Source organism: Cetorhinus maximus, chromosome 4 (genome assembly GCF_964194155.1).
Source record: "Cetorhinus maximus chromosome 4, sCetMax3.hap1.1, whole genome shotgun sequence".
NCBI classification, from domain to species: domain Eukaryota; kingdom Metazoa; phylum Chordata; class Chondrichthyes; order Lamniformes; family Cetorhinidae; genus Cetorhinus; species Cetorhinus maximus.
Genome location: NC_135882.1, coordinates 104,256,497 through 104,273,977, shown reverse-complemented (window position 1 = coordinate 104,273,977; position 17,481 = coordinate 104,256,497). Strand labels below are relative to the sequence as shown.

Here is a 17,481-nt window from a genome sequence, read left to right as displayed (position 1 = left end):
TACAAATTTCAGATGAATCCTTCCATTAGCTTTTGGCTAAGTGATCCTCTAACTATCTTTAAAGACCTCATGATTGTGAATGCCTTTTTAAGTTTTAAAAAAAAATTCATTCATGGGATGTAGGCGTTGCTGGCTAGGCCAGTATTTGTTGCCCATCCCTAATTTCCATTGAGAACATGGTAGTGAGCTGCCTTCTTGAACCACTGCTGTCCATGTTGCATGCGTACACCCACAGTGCCGTTAGGGAGGGAATTCCAGGATTTTGACCCAGTGAAAGTGAAGGAATGGCAATATATTTCCAAGTCACGATGGTAGTGGCTCAGAGGGGAACTTCCAAGTGGTGGCGTTCCTATGCATCTGTTGCCCTTGTCCTTCTAGATGTTAGTGGTCATGGGTTTGGAAGGTGCTGCCTAAGGAGGCTTGGTGAGTTTCTGCAGTGCATCTTGTAGATGGTATACATTGCTGCCACTGCGCTGGTGTTGAAGGGAGTCAACGTTTGTGGTGCCAATTGATTGGGGTGCCAATCAAGCAGGTTGCTTTGTCCTGGATGGTGTCAAGCTTCTTGAGTGTTACTGAAGTTGCACTCATCCAGGCAAGTGGGGAGTATTCCACCACACATCTGACTTGTGCCTTGTAGATGGTGGCAGGCTTTGGATAGTCAGGAGCGGGTTACTCACCACAGGAATCCTAGCCTCTGGCCTGCTCTTGTAGCCACAGTATTTATATTGCTAGTCCAGTTCAGTTTCTAGTCAATGGTAACTCCCAGGATGTTGATAGTGGGGGATTCAGCAATGGTAATGCTATTCAATGTCGTGGGGTGACGGTTAGATTCTCTTTTGTCGGAGATGGTCATTGCCTGACACTTGTGTGGCATGAATGTTACTTGCCACTTGTCAGCCCAATCCTGGATATTGTCCAGGTCTTGCTGCATTTGGACATGGACTGCTTCAGTATGAGGAGTCACAAATGGTACTGTACATTGTGCAATCATCAGCGAACATCTCCACTTCTGACCTTATAATGGAAGGAAGGTCATTGATGAAGCAGCTGAAGATGGTTAAGCCTAGGACACTACTCTGAGAAATTCCTGCAGTGATGTCCTGGAGCTGAGATGACTGACCTCCAACAACCACAACCATCTTCCTTTGTGCTAGGTATGACTCCAACCAGTGGAAAGTTTTCCCCAATTCCCATTTACTCCAGTTTCGCTAGGGCTCCTTTATGCCACATTTGGTCAAATGCAACCTTGATGTCAGGGGCAGTCACTCTCACATCACCTCTGGAGTTCAGCTCTTTTGTCCATTTTTGAACCAAGGCTATAATGAGGTCGGAGCTGAGTGGCCCTTACAGACCCAAACTCGGAGCCAGTGAGCAGGCCATTGCTAAACAAGTGACGGTTGATAGCACTGATGATGACCCCTTCCATCATTTTACTGATGATAGAGAGTAGGCGGTAATTACCTGGGTTGGATTTATCCTATTTTTTGTGCACAGGATATACCTAGGCAATTTTCTATATTGCCTTGCAGACCCCAGTATTGTAGCTGTACTGGAACAGCTTGGCTAGGGGCGCAAGTTCAGGAGCACAAGTCTTCAGTAGTATTGCCAGAATGTTGTCAGGGCCCATTAACTTTGCAGTTTCCAGTGCCATCAGCCATTTCTTGATATCATGTGGAGTGAATCAAATTGACTGAAGATTCCATCTGTGATGCTGGGGACCTCCAAGGAGGCCGAGATGGATTATCCAATCGGCACTTCTGGCTGAAGGTTGTTGCGAATGGTTCAGCTTTATCTTTTGCACTAATGTGCTGGGCTCCCCCATCATTGAGGATGGAAATATTAGTGGTGCCTCTTCGTCCAGTGAGTTGTTTAATTGTCCATTCAACAACCAGATGCAGCAGGACTGCAGAGCTTAGATCTGATCTGTTCGTTGTGGAATCACTTAGCTCTGTCACTTGCTGCTTATCCTGTTTGGAACGCAAGTAGTCCTGTGTTGTAGCTTCACCAGGTTGACACCTCATTTTTACGTATGCCTGGTGCTGCCCATGGCATGCTCTCCTGCACTCTCTCAGGGACTGTCAGGGAACTCCCTCCTAACGATATACCACTGTTCTGCCACCTCTGCTGGGTCTGTTCTGCTGGTGGGACAGGGATGGTGATGGTGGTCTCTGGGGCATTTGTCTGTAAGGTATGTCAGGTGGTGGAAGGGAGAGGGAAACTTGGTGAAATTACAATCACTAGGGAAGCAATACTGAGCAAACAGATGGAGCTGCGGGCTGACAAGTCTGCAGGTCCTGATGGACTTCATCCTAGGGTCTTAAAAGAGGTGGCTAATGAGTTAATAAATAGGTTGGTATTAATTTTCCAAAATTCAGTAGATTTTGGAAAGGTTTCATCATACTGGAAAGTAGCAAATATAACTCCTCTATTCAAGGAGGGAGAAACGCAGAAAACAGGAAACTATAAGCCAGTTAGCTTGATGTCTGTTGTGGGGAAGGCGTTAGAATTGATCATTAGGGAGGTTATGGCTGGGCACTTAAATAAACTCAAGGTAGTTGGGAAGAGTCAGCATGGTTTTGTGAAAGGGAAATCATGTTTAACCAATTTATTGGTGTTCTTTGATGGAGTGACATGTGCTGTAGATAAAGGGGAGCCTGTAGATGTGCTGTGCTTGGATTTCCAGAAAGCATTTGATAAGGTGCCACATCAAAGGGTATTGCGGAAAATAAAAGCTCATGGTGCAGGGGGTAACATATTAGTACGAATAGAAGATTGGCTGGCTGGCAGAAAACAGAGTATGCATAAATGGGTCTTTTTCTGATTGGCAGGATGTGACAAGTGGAATCCCACAGAGGTCTGTGCTGGGACTTCTTACAATTTAAATCAATGACTTAGATGAGGGGAGAGAAGGCATGGTAGCTAAATTAGCAGATGACACAAAGATAGGTAGGAAAGTACGTTGTGAAGAGGGCATAAGGAGGTTGCAGATGTATATCAATAGATTGAGTGAGCAGAGAAAAATTGGCAGATGCAATATTGTCACAAAACTATAATATTTTTCATAATATTATTGTAGGCCTCGGCGTGTGTGTGGATGGTTCTGTCTGTGCGACTGATTTAACTGAATTAAAGTCAGATAGACTACAAGGTTGAAATTATCAAAAGAGTAAGGTGTAAAGCAGGCTTTTGAAATGGAGATGGACAAGTGAGGATGAGGGTCCCACAGGTAAGGTGTGGATGAAATTTGCATTGATAAGTGAAAGGATTGTTTGATTTTCAAAGGGATGGTAGGATTTTTACAATTAACAAGGTAAGCAAGGCCAAGCAGTATGTTTATTTTTCCCAAAAGGAGAGACACCAAATTAGCAACATGAAAGATTTTTATATTATGGGAAGAGTAAATTTCCAAAGACATGTAGAACAATGGGATTTTACACATTAGAGAGAGAAACATATACAAAGAAGAGTGGAAGGTTATGTGGGGGTGTGGTCATGTAACATCTTGAAAGGTACATCATGTAAAGCAGCCTTGGGGAAAAGCCTCCAGCCACTTTTGCAGAAGTCTGTTGTGCCCAGTAACTAAAGTTGTGTCAAAAGCCTTTGGAGTTGGGTGTTGTAATAACCTTGCTGAATTGCTTATTTAAATTTAAAATCTATTTTGAACTATTGCCTTAAGGGGGTGTGTACTTGTGAGTCAGGTTAATTAGGAATTTTGGGATTTATAATAATATCAAGTAACTAATCTCATGTCTGTGTTTGAATTCTTTTCTTTTGTTAATAAATGTTTTAATTTAATCTTTAAAATCTCTAAAGTTGTTAGTGGACTCTCTACTTCTGAAGCCAGTGCATAAATCTTCTCGTAATAAATACTAATTCCAAAACTGCTGTGATAGCATGGCCAAGTTTCCCGTGTGGATTTGGTCCGCCTGGCACATACCATCTGCTACGTCATAACAGTATAATGTAGGGAAATGTGAAGTTGTTCACTTTGGCAGGAAGAGTAAAAAAAAAGCAGAGTATTACTTAAGTGGAAAAAGGCTGCAGAAATCCAAGGTGTATAGGGATCTAAGTGTTCTAGTGCATAAGTTACAATACATTGGTACAGCAGGTACAGCAAGTAATTAAGGCGACTAATGGAATGCTATCCTTTATCATGAGAGGAATTGAACATAGAAGTAAGGATGTTTCAGTTATATAGGGCATTGGTAAGACCACATCTCGAATATTTTGTGCAGTTTTGCTCTTCTTATTTAAGAAAGGGTGTAAATGCATTGGAGGCAGCTCAGAGAAGGTTTACTGGATGGATACCTGGAATGAGCGGGTTATCCTATGAGGAAAGGTTAGACAGACTGGGCTTGTTCCCACTGGAACTTAGAAGAGTGAGGGGGGACTTGATTGAAGGATATAAGATCCTGAACGGTCTTGACAAGGTGGACGTGGAAAGGATTTTCCTCTGGTGGCTAGGTCCAGAACTAGGGGGCACTGTTTTAAAATCAGGGATTGTCCTTTTAGGACAGGGAGGAGGAGAATTTTTTTCTCAAAGAGTTTTGCGACTTTGGAATTCTCTGCCTCCAGTGGAGGTGGAGTCATTGAATATTTTTGAGAGACAGAGGTGGGTAGATTCTTGTTAGGAAAGGGAATCAAAGGTTATCAGGGGTAGATGGGAATGTGGAATACAAAACACAAACAGATCAGCCATGATCTTATAGAATGGCAGAGCAGACTCAAGGGGCCAAATGACCTACATCTGCTCCTATTTCATATGTTCGTATGCTTGCGTGAGGATGACTATGTCAGGCTGGTGCTTGACTAGTCTGAGAGACAGCTCTCCCAATTTTGGCACTAGCCCCCAGGCGTTAGTCAGGAAGATTTTGCAGGGTCGAGAGGACTGAGTTTGTGTTGTCGTTTCCGCTGCCTACGTCAATGCCAAGTGGTCCATCTAGTTCCATTTCTTTTAAACGTTTTAGTGGATTGATACAACTGAGAGACTTGCTAGGCCATTTCAGAGGGCAGTTAAGAGTCAACCACATTGCTGTGGGTCTGGGGTCACATGTCGGCCAGGCCAGGTAAGGGCGGCAGATTTATTTCCCTAAAGGACATTAGTGAACCAGATGGGTTTTTACAACAATCGACAATGGCTTAATGGTCATCATTAGACATTTAATTCCGGGTTTTTATTGGATTCAAATTTCACCATCTGCCACGGTGGGATTCGAACCCAGGTTCCCAGAGTATTAAGATGAAAGCAATATACTGTGGATGCTGGAAACCTGAAATAAAAACAAAAATTGCTAGAAAAACTCAGGTCTGGCAGCATCTGTGGAGAGAGAAACAGAGTTAACGTTTCGAGTTCGTATGAATCTTCTTCAGAGCTGAAGAGAAGTAGAAATATGATGGATTTTATACTGTTTAAGGGGGGTGGAGCAGATGGAGCAAGATAAAAGGTCAGGGATAGGTGGGAACTAAGGAGAGATTGACAAAGATGTCACGGACACAAGACAAAGGGAGTGTTAATGGTAGTGGGAAAGACTCAAGGAGGTGCTGATAATGGCATTAAGAATGTGTTAATAGCACAAAGGTCAGTGCTCTGTGAAAGCACTACATAGAAACAACTGACAGATGGCCCTGTGTTTGCGGGGGGTGGTGGTCATGGGTTGGGGAGAAAAAAATAAAAAGAATAAAAAAAAGTAAAAAATGAAATTAAAAAACAAAAAAATGTCTTCCTTTTTCCTTAACCAAGGGCTTCCCCCCACTGTGGTTGACAGGGCCCTCAACAGTGTCCGACCCATCTCCTGCACCTCTGCCTTCATCCCTTCCCCTCCCTCCCAGGGCCATGATAGGGTCCCCCTTGTCCCCACTTTTCACCCCAGCAGCCTCTGCATGCAAAGGATCATCCTCCACCAACTCCAGCATGATGCTACCACCAAACACATCTCACCTGCCCCTGTCAGCATTCCGTTGGGACCGTTCCCTCTGTGACATTCTGGTCCACTCCTCCATCACCCCTAACTCCTCATCCCCTCCTCACGTCACCTTCCCATACAATTGCAGAAGGTATAACACCTGCCCCTTTACCTCCTCACCGTCCAAGGGCCCAAACACTACTTTCATGTTTGCACCTCCTTCAATGTGGTCTACTGTATTCGCTGTTCCCAAAGCGGTCTCCTCTACATTGGGGAGACTAAATGCAGACTGGGTGACCGCCTTGCGGAACACCTTCGTTCAATCTGCAAGCATGACCTAGACCTTCCTGTAGCTTGCCATTTCAACACATCATCTTGCTCTCATGCCCACGTGTCCGTCCTTGGCCTGCTGCAATGTTCCAATAAAGTCCAACGCAAACTGGAGGAGCAGCACCTCATCTTTTGATCAGGCATAATACAACCTTCCAGACTTAACATCGAGTCTAACAACTTCAGACAATGAACACTGTCCTCCAATTTTACCCTTTTTAAATTCAACTGTTTTTTAAATTTTTGCTTTCACTTTTTATTTATTTCTATTCCTTTTTCTGCAACAACCCCACCCCAACCCTCCATTGAGCCATCTGTCACTGGTTTCTATGTAGTTTTTCCACAGAGCACTGACCCTTGTTCTGCTATTAACACATTTTGCTCTTACCTTTATGCCATTATCAGCACCATTCCCTTTGTCTTGAGTCCATCTTTGTCAATCTCTCCTTAGCTCTCATCTATCCCTGACCTTCTATCATGCTCTACCGGCTCCACATCCTCTTAACAGTATAAAATCCATCACATTTCTGCTTCTCTTTAGTTCTGAAGAGGAGTCACACAGACTTGAAACGCTAACTCTGTTTCTCTCTCCACAGATGCTGTCAGGCCTGCTGCCAGAATTACCCTGGGTCTCTGTATTAATAGTTCAGTAACAATGCTACTATGCCACTACCTCCCCCTGTTCTGGCTTTGGTCATACATAGACCTTTTTTTCACCAGTCTGCTTCCACAGCTTCTGTGTAGCTCTTTCTAAGCTAACTATTCAAGCTGACTGCTTTCTGACAGAAGGTTCTGTGAGGACCACTGTAGACGTCTTCCACAAGCTGCAAGCTAGAGAAAATCTTCCTCATGAAACCCAAACTCAACTGCCTGTTTCAGTCAGCAAATACACACAGATAAATTGAACAAAGGAACCTTCTAACCAAGGCTCCACCCTGAATCACTATCTCTGTGACAACATGGCATGCTTTGGGATGATTCAAACAGAAAGGCAAACAAATTATTTTACCTTCAACACAAATGATTGATTCTGCAACCCATATGAATAATTTATATTGTTAATGGGGTATTATGACACTTTCTCCAGACTCGCTGGCTCCATTAAGGTTAGAGATGGGTCATTCATTATTCAATTTTTTTCGCCATCAATTCTGACCTTGTAAGATAAACACAGGATACCTTGGAGTTGCATTTACATCAGTTTTTTTCAGTTCCTCAACCAGATGTCTCCATTTTCCACAGTTTAAAAGTCTTAAAATTAAAATTATAGACAAAAGCATATGAATTATGAACTAGATACTTTACAACAAGATACAAAACCTTTTATTCCAGATTAATTTAATTAACTGAACTCAAATGCACAAACTACAGGGCAGGAATTGAACTTCTGCCTCCTATTAAAACAAGACTCTGGGTTCCTAGTCCAATAACAGAACTATTATGCTACTGTACTTATTACTTTAATTGCAAGTGTCTTTCTAATCTTGTTTGAACACAGAATACAAACATTGCACCAAACACCTATCCCATTGTATACGAATTGGCAGTGTAAATGGCAAAACATTCACCATCATAATTGCATACTTGAAATGCAGGTTAATGCACAGAAGTCCATGTTTGTTTTCCTTCTGAACAACTGCTTTGTCTAATAATAACTTGGATTTTTTTTTATTCCTTTACAGGATGTGAGCGTCGCTGACAAGGTCGGCATTTATTGCCCATCCTTAATTGCCCTCGAGAAGATGGTGGTGAGCTGCGTTCTTAAAATGCTGCAGTCCCTTTGGTGTAGGTACACCCACAGTGCTGTTAAGGAGGGTCTTCCAGGATTTTGACCCTGCAATATATTTCCAAGTCAGGATGGTTAGTGGCTTGGAGGAAAACTTACAGGTGGTGGTGTTCATATGTATCTGCTGCCCTTGCCCTTCCAGATGGTAGTGGTCATGGATTTGGAAGGTGCTGCCTAAAGAGCTTTGGTGAGTTTCTGCTGTGCATCTTGTAGATGGTACACACTGTTTGTCGGTGGTGAAGTGAATGTTTATGGAAGGGGTGCCAATCAAGCGGGCTTTGTCCTGGATAGTGTCAAGCTTCTCGAGTGTTGTTGGAGCTGCACTCATCCAGGCAAGAGCAGAGTATTCAAATTTTTTTAACCCGGGAGAGAGGCAGAGAGCGAACCTGGCTGGAGAACGTACGGGGGACAGCTGCTTCAGCTTTAGAATGCCGGGTTTGAAGAAAACAAAGAGTGACATCAGAGGAAAACCTTAAGTTCATCGGTTGGTGAGAAACTGCTATTAGGGAGTGTCTTTAAATTACTGTAAATTAGAAAAGCGTATTATCTTTAAAGTAGTAGCTACTTGGATTAAAAGTAAATTTAAATCAGGGCCAGTAAAATAAAGTAATATAAAGTTAACATAAGGAAAGTAAAGACATGGCAGTGCAGTTCAGTAGTGTAGAATGCGTGGGAAATCGTGGACACTGGTGTCCTGGATGACTACGTGCGCAGGAACTGCTGCTTGCTGCAGAAACATGAGCTCTGCGTTTCAGAGCTCGAGCAGCGGCTAGAGTCACTGTGGTTCATCTGCGAGACAGAGTTACCTGGATAGCATGTTTAGAGAGGTGGTCACACCGCAGGCTAGGAGCATACAGGCAGAAAGGGAATGGGTGATCGCTAGGCAGTCCAAGAGAACCAGGCAGGTAGTGCAGGACTCCCCTGGGATCCCGCTCGCAAATCAGATTTCTATTTTGGATACTGGTGAGGGTGTTGTTTCCTCAGAAGAGCGCAGTCAGGGCTATGTTTGTAGCACCATAAGCAGCTTGGCTGTACAGGAGGGGAGGAAGAAGAGTGGGAGAGCAATAGTGATAGGGAATCATTAGTTAGGGGAGCAGACAGGCATTTCTGTGGCCGTAGATGTGAGTCCAGGATGATACGTTACCTCCCTAATGCCAGAGCTAAGAAACAAAAAGGGTGCAATTACATTTCTCGGTGTAGCCTATAGACTGCCAACTAGTGGGAAGGATGTAGAGGAACAAATCTGCTGGGAAATTAGAGAGTTACAAACATTATAGAGTAGTGAAAATGGGGGAGTTTAATTACCCGAATGTAGCCTGGGACAGTTGGAGTGTGAAGGGCAGAGAGGGGCAAGAGTTCCTAGATTGTGAGAGAATTTTCTACACCAGTATGTGTCCAGTCTAACAAGAAAGGGTGCACTGTTGGACCTGGTTCTTGGAAATGAGGTGGGCCATGTAGATCAAGTATCAGTAGGGGAAACATTTAGGAGACAGTGATCATTATATGGTAAGGTTTAGGATGATGGTAGAAAAGCTTAATGTGCAATCCAGAGTAAGAATAATTAACTGGGGGAGAGCCAGCTTCAATGGGGCAAGAATGGAGCTGGGCCAGATACCAAAGGTTGACAGGAAAAATTGTAGCTGAACAATGGGCTACCTTCAAAGGAGAAATGGTTTGGGCACAATCAAGGTATATTCCCTCAAAAGGGAAAGGTAGGGCAAACAAATCCAGAGCTCCGTGGATGAAAAAGGAGATACAAATTAAGATAAAGAAAAAAAAAGTGTGCTTATGATAGGCATCAGGTAGAAAATACAACTGAGAACCATGCGGAATACAGGAGGGAGGTGAAAAAGCAAATAAGAGAAGCAAAGAGGGATCATGAGAAAGGACTGGCAGCCAATATAAATGGGAATCCCAAAGTCTTCTATTGGCACATAAATGATAAGAGGGTAGTAAAAACAGGGCTAGGGCAATTAGGGACCAAAAAGGGGATTTACACATGGAGGCAGGGAGCATGGCTGAGGTGTTAAAATAAATACTTTGTATCTGTCTTTACCAAGGAAGCAGATGCTACCAAGGCCACAGTGACAGAGGAGGAAACTCGGCCATTAGAAGGGTTCAAAATTGATTAGGAGGGAGTGCTGGATAAATTGTCAGTATTTAAGGTTCACAAGGCACGGTGACCAGATGAGATCCATCCAAGGATATTGAAGGAAGTTAAGAGTGGAAACTGCCGGGGCACTGGCCATAATCTTTTAGTCTTCCCTAGAATCAGGGGAGGTGCCAGAGTACTGGAGAATTGCAAACATTACGCCCTTGTTCAAAAAAGGTTGTAAGGATAAGCCCGGCAATTAAAGACCAGTCAGTTTAACTTCGGTGGTGGGGAAGCGGTGAGAAAATTATTCAGGATAGAATTAGAAGTCACATGGGAAAACATGGGTTGATTAGGAAGAGCCAACATGGATTTATAAAGGGGAAATCGTGTTTAACTAACTTGCTGGAGTTTTTTGAAGAGGTAACAGAGGGTTGATGAGGGTAATGCTGTTATGTTGTGTACATGGACTTTCAAAAGGCATTCGATACAGTACCACACAACAGATGAGGGAGAAAAGTTATAGCTCATGGAATAAAAGGGACAGTAGCAACGTGGATACAAAATTGGCTGAGTAATAGGAAACGGAGGGTAAGGGGAAATGGATATTTTGCGGGCTGGAGAAAGGTTTGTAGTGGAGGTTCCCTGGGTCGGTATTGATTGCTTTTCCTAATATATATTAATGATCTAGATCTTGGTGTGCAGGGGACAATTTCAAAGTTTGTGGATGATACAAAACTTGGAAGGAGGACAGTATAGAACTTCAAAAGGGCATAGGCAAGTTGGTGGATTGGGCAGATCGGTGGCAGATGAAGTTCAATACGGAGAAATGTGAGGTGATTCATTTTGGTAGAAAGAATATGGAGAGGCAATATAAAATAAGGGGTGCAATTCTTAAGGGTGTGCAGGAGTAGAGACCTAGGTGTACATGTGCATAGATCATGGAAGCTGGCAGGACAGGTGGAGAGAGCAGTTAATAAAGCATACAGTATCCTTGGCTTTATTAACAGGGCATGAAGTATAAGAGCAGGGAGGTTATGCTGAGCTTATATAAGACACTAGTTAAGCCTCAGATGGAGCAGTGTACACAGTTCTGGGCGCCACACTATAGGAAGGCTGTGAACGCATTGAGAAAGTGCAGAAGAGATTTACAAGAATGCTTCCAGGGATGAGAAACTTGAGTTGTCAAGATAGGGTGGGGAGGTTGGGGCTGTTCTCCTTGGAGAAGAGAAGGCTAAGAGGAAATTTGATAGAGGTGTTCAAAATCATGAGGGGGCTAGATGGAGTAGATAGGGAGAAACTGTTCCCACTCATCAAGGGATTGAGAATGAGGGAGAAGATTTGAAGCGATTTACAAAAGAAGCAAATGTGATGTGAGAAAAAACTTTTTCACACAGCAAGTGCTTCGAGTCTGGAATGCACTGCCTGGAAGTGTGGTGGAGGCACGTTCAATCAAGGTATTCAAGAGGGGAATAGATGATTATGTGAATAGGAAAAATGTGCAAGGGTATGGGGGGAAAAGCAGGAGAATGGCACTAAGTCATGATGCCCATTTGGAGAGCCAGTGCAGACACAATGGGCTGAATGGCCTCCTTCTGCAGTGTAACAAATTCTGTGATTCCGCGATCATATTCCTGACTTGTGCCTTGTAGGTGGTAGAAAGGCTTTGGGGATGCAGGAGGCGAGTTACTCGCCGCAAGGTTCCTAGCCTATGATCTGCTCTTGTAGCCACGGTATTTATATGGCTAGTCCAGTTCAGTTTCTGGTCAATGGTAACCCCAGGATGTTAATAGTGGGGGATTCAATGATGGTAATGCCACTGAATGTCAAGAGGCGATGGTTAGATTCTTTTTTGTTGGAGGTGGTCATTGGTGCTACACAAGTGCCAAGCAATGTTACTTGCCACTTATCAGCCCAAGCCTGGATATTGTCCATGTCTTGCTGCATTTGGTCATGAACTGCTTCAGTATCTGAGTCGTCACGAATAGTGAACATTGTGCAATCATCAGCGAACATTCCCACTTCTAACCTTATAACTGACGGAAAGTTATTAATGAAGCAGCTGAAGATGGTTGGGCCTAGGACACTACCCTGAGCAACTCCTGCAGTGATGTCCTGGAACGGAGATGATTGACATCCAACAAACCACCTTCCTTTGTGCTAGGTATGACTCCAACCAGCGGAGAGTTTCCCCCAATTCCCATTGACTCCAGTTTTGCTAGGGCTCCTTGATGCCACACTTGGTCAAATGCTGCCTTGATGTCAAGGACAGTCACTCTCACCTCTGGAGTTCAGCTCTATTGTCCATGTTTGAACCAAGGCTATAATGAGGTCAGAAGCCAAGTGACCTTGGCAGAACCCAAACTGAACATCAATGAGCAGGTTATTACAGGTTATATCAGAGTGCCCCAAAACTGGCTCATTGGTACTTGTGTTTCTGAATGAAATGCTGCCATCTGCACTGTCAATTCGCAATAATTCTTGATTAATAACTGCTTTGTAGGCAGGTGTCAGGTGCAATGTTGCAGTGAGTTCCATGTTTCTAAGAGGTTGTAATGATCAGTGTATTTGCTGCAGTGCTATCGGCTTCCAGTGTGATTGCATGCTGAGAATACAGTCACTGCAATTACTTCCTTGCTGTTACCATTCCAGCCTTAGCTCAGTGGTAGCGTTCTCACCTGAATCAGAAGGCCATGGGTTCAACTTTATCCCACTACTTCAGTAGATAATCTACTCAGAAAATATCTCATTACTAACAGGAGTCATGCATTGTCAGGGATAGTCTCTTTTGCGAAGAAAGGAGCATGTATAAGCCATTCAGCCTGCTCAAGGCTATTCCACTATTCTACTGGATTATGGCTGATCTGTACCTCAACTCACTTTACCCGTCTTTGCTCTACAGTAAGTCCTCACTTAACATTGTAATTGGGTTCCTGATAAGTGCAACTTTAAGTGAAATAACATTAAGCAAACAAGGTTTTCCCATTATAACCAAACTAAAAGCTGTAGTGAGGTTCTGTAGGACCTTTCTCATCAGATAAAAACATTAAAACATTATAGCTGCAAGTTGAAATACTTATACATTGCTAAATTCCTATAATTGCAAATGAAATAACTTTTAAAATAAAATTAAATTAAAAATATCAAAGAGATATGCTGACTCTTTCAACTTGCCTTTGGTTCACCATCTCTCCAGCTCTCAGCCTCTCCTGCTCCCTGACCCCCTTTCCAGTCACTGCCAACTGTGCTTGCTGAACTTCCCTCTCACTGAACCTTTCAGAGACGAGCGAGGGCTTGTGAAATGAGCAGCGAGAGCCAGGAAGTGCAGCTTCGTGTTACATAGTTAAGTCTCAAGCTGGAGCAGCAGTGAGCGTCAAGGTCGTCAGTAACCGGGAGGATCAGTGAGAAGTAAGGTCGACAGCAACCTGGAAGGTTGGCTGCAATCAGGAGGATTGGCAAGAGGGAGGGTCACAGCGACTAGTAAGATTGGCTCGAGGGAAGTTCAGCAGTGACCGGGAGGGTCAGGGAGCAGGAGAGGTCACTCCAAAATGGCATCATTAGGGTCAGGCAACTCTGTCAGACATGGTGCAAAGCAATATTAAAACAAAACTCCTGATGCTTAATGCAAACACAGACCATGTTAACTGACCAATTTAAAATGGGACAACTTAAAACAAGGAAAAAGCAAATCAGGGAAATCTGAAATAAAAACAGAAAACGCTAGAAAAACTCAGCAGATCTGACAGCATTCATGGAGTGAGAAGCAGAGTTAATGTTTCGAGTCTGTATGACTTCTTCAGAGCAGAGGACAGGGACTAAAACAGGGACTTGCGTATATCTTTATAATGTCCTGTTCCTAAACATACAACCTGCTCTACTAAGTAAATTGCCATTTCCAAAGTTGATATATAACTGTATTCCTTCATTAACATATATGGTGAAAAGCTATCGGTACAGTACCGATTCCCAGGGAACATGACTTGTCACATCCCTTTAATCAAAGAATGTTTCCATTATCCCAGCTCTAACTCCCAATTACCAACCTATGTCACAAGATTACCTCCAATTCTGTGCACTCCCAAGTTTGAACAAATCTTTTTTCAACAAAGTTCCATAACATCCAGGCACATTCCGCTACCCACCATGCTAGCGACCATTCAAAAAAATTCAACTAGATTAGTCAGTCAGGACCTACCCATCACAATTCTGTGCTAAAGGCATTTTAAACATCCTATCTTGCTATTCACACACCAACTTAATTTTAACCAAAACAATTGTTACGTGAACGGCACATTTCGTATCTCAAGAAAATGACCTTTTTAAACCTTAGTTGCTGAAACTGCATAAAACTAAATGTAGAGCTATTTAAAATCCATAACCTTCATCAAGTCCTTGCTTCCTCAATTAACAGATCGTCTCCAGTGTGTAAGGATGCTAACTTGTAACTTTTTCCAGAGATGAAAACTCTTTTCAGCATTTTAAAAAATATCAGATAATTTCAGTTTCAGATCCTCATACTGTAGCTCTCACACTAACATTTGGAAGTTCATAAACAGGTAAGTTCATAAATATTTGTTCCAAATTCAGACCTTAACATTGAATGTTATGTCCTCCATGACGTACACTCGTTCAGGGAATGCTTTTGCCACCTCCTCCACACTGCTGAAGTATTGTATGGGCTCCTTGATATCTCGGTCCTGTTCCAATAGCTTAAATTGTCCTGTAAGGGGCAATAAACAATAAACCATGATTCAACAGATGGTTCATCAATAGTGCCCCATTTTAAAATTCCTAGCTTATCTTCTTACTTGTCTGCACATACTCTAAACCACTAGGCCAGCAGAAAAATGAAGACAACTGTTCTTTCAAGAGATAAGAAGGGTATGCATGAACAGGAACGTTTAGAGCCAGAGCTGGTAAACAGAACATACGAATGCTTCTCAGCCAATGCATTGGGCATACCATTTTAACCTGGTATTAGTAAATCACCAAGAAAATATAATGGAAATAGAAAATATGTCCTTGGGCTTCAGTGTCCACAAAATAAGTTCAAATATTTGATTCAGAAATATCACCAATCAGGAGCTGGGCACTTAATTTTAAAGGGAGAAACTTCAAGGAAAGTGGGGCAACTTAACTAGGCTGGTGGGGAGAGGGTGTTACACGTGGTACCTTGAAAAAGATATATTGCTGAGCAAAACATACCTAAAGTCAGCAATCTCAGACTAAATGAGGATAGCCCTAAATGAATTAAATTACATAGAAGGGAAGTATCCTCAGATACTGAAGCAGTCCATGTCCACATGCAGACCTGGCCAACCTTCAGGCTTGAGTTGATATGTGGTAAGCAACATTTGTACCACACAAGTGCCAGGCAATGATCACCTCCAACAAAAGAGAATTAACGATCGCCCCTTGGCATGTAACAGCATTACTATCGTTGAAGCCACAACTATCGACATCCTGGGGGTTACCAATGACCAGAAACTGAACTGGACCAGCCATATAAATACAAAGGCTACAAAAGCAGGTCAAAGGCTGGGAATTATGAGGTAAGTAACTCACCTCCTACAAATATACGAACATACAAATTCAGAGGAGTAGGCCTCTCAAGCCTGCTCCACCATTCAATAAGATCATGGCTGATCTGATTGTAACCTAAACTCCATATTCCTGCCTACCCCCAATAACTTGCTTATCAAGAATCTATTTAGCTTTGCCTTACAAACAAAGACTCTGCTTCTACCCCCTTTTGAGGAAGAGTGTTCCAAAGACTCACTATCTCAAATAATTTCTCATCTCTGTCTAAAGGTGACCCTTTATTTTTAAACAGTGACCTCTAGTTCTAGCTTCTCCCACAAGAGCAAAAATCCTCTCCACATCTACCCTGTCAAGACTCCTCAGGATCTTTTGTGTTTCAATTAAGTCATTTCTTACTCTTCTAAACTCCAGCAGATACAAGCCTCGCCTGTCCAACCTTTCCTCATAAGACAACCTGCCCTTTCCAGGTACTAGTTTCTCTGAATTGCTTCCAACGCATTTACATCCTTCCTTAAATAAGGAGACCAATACTGCATACAGTACTTCAGATGTGATCTCACCAATGCCCTGTATAACTGAAGCATAACCTCCCTACTTTTGTATTCAATTCCCCTTGCAATAAACAATAACATTCTATTAGCTTTCCTAATTACTTGCTGTACTTGCATACTAGCCTTTTGAGATTCATGCACCAGGACACCCAGTTCCCTCTATTATCACAGAACTCTGCAGCATCTCAACATTGAGATAACATGCTTCTTTTTTATTTTTCCTGTCAAAGTGGACAATGTCACATTTTCCCACATTATACTCCATTTGCCAGATCTTTGCACACTCACTGAACCTATCTATATCCCTTTGTAGCCTCATGTCCTTTTCACAACTTACTTTCCTACCTATCCCTGTGTCATCAGCAAATTTAGCAATCACAGCTTTGATCCCTTCAGCCAAGTCATTTATATAAATTGTAAAAAAAATGGTGCCCAGCATTGATCCCTGTGGCACACCACTTGTTACTTCTTGCCAACCATGAAATGACCCATTTATGCCTACTGTTTCCTGTTAGCCAGCCAGTCTTCTATCCATGCCAATTTGTATAATTTCATCACAATGGAATGTTAACTCTGGAGACCCATGGGAAAGGGAATGGACATTTGTCTTTAGCCCACATGACTCTAGTTACAGAGGTAGGATGACACTAGATGGCTTGTACCCTAAACCAATGGAAGAGGTGAATTTGGACTATTTCCAAATAAGGAATTCTGGAATAGTGAGAAGTAGGGATAAAAGTTAGAAGATTGGAATCTTTGTTGGCAGTGTTACCATGGCTCCTGGGGTATGATTCTTCTAGGCACAGTTCAACATCACTTCAAAGATAGAACAGGAGAAAGACATCGCCTGTGGGGCCAACACTCAAGGAATCCTAGGAACTTGAGGAATAAGAATCTTCCATGTTGACTCCTCTGTTTTTTGTTACGCATATGCAAAATCTTAATAAATTCTACTTAATTCATAAATACTAGTTACTCGTACCTTGCTAGGTCAGGCACAGTTGATGACCCTAGTGCCAGAAATTAAGAATTCGGAATTTGAGATTTTAATTAGAAGGGCTTTATACTTCAAAGTCCTAAAATCTTACGCTTTGTTACCTCCAGACTTAATTATTCCAAAACAAAAGCAAAATACTGCAGCTTCTGGAAATCTGATTTGTTTTTATTCATTCCATTATGTGGGCATTGCTGGAAAAATAAGCAGTTCTTTGTCCATACTTAATCATTTTCGAAAAGGTGGTGCGAGTGGTCTCCTTGAATACAACTGAGTGGTTTGCT

At 42.6% G+C, this 17,481-nt stretch overlaps 1 protein-coding gene across 1 annotated transcript in view; it reads right to left on the bottom strand.

Moving 5' to 3' along the window:
• garem (GRB2 associated, regulator of MAPK1) overlaps positions 1-17,481 on the bottom strand; it is a 128,548-nt gene that overhangs the window by 31,000 nt on the left and 80,067 nt on the right. The window contains 1 exon segment of the mRNA XM_078540575.1: positions 14,701-14,831. Coding sequence (XP_078396701.1) covers positions 14,701-14,831 — 131 coding nt within the window.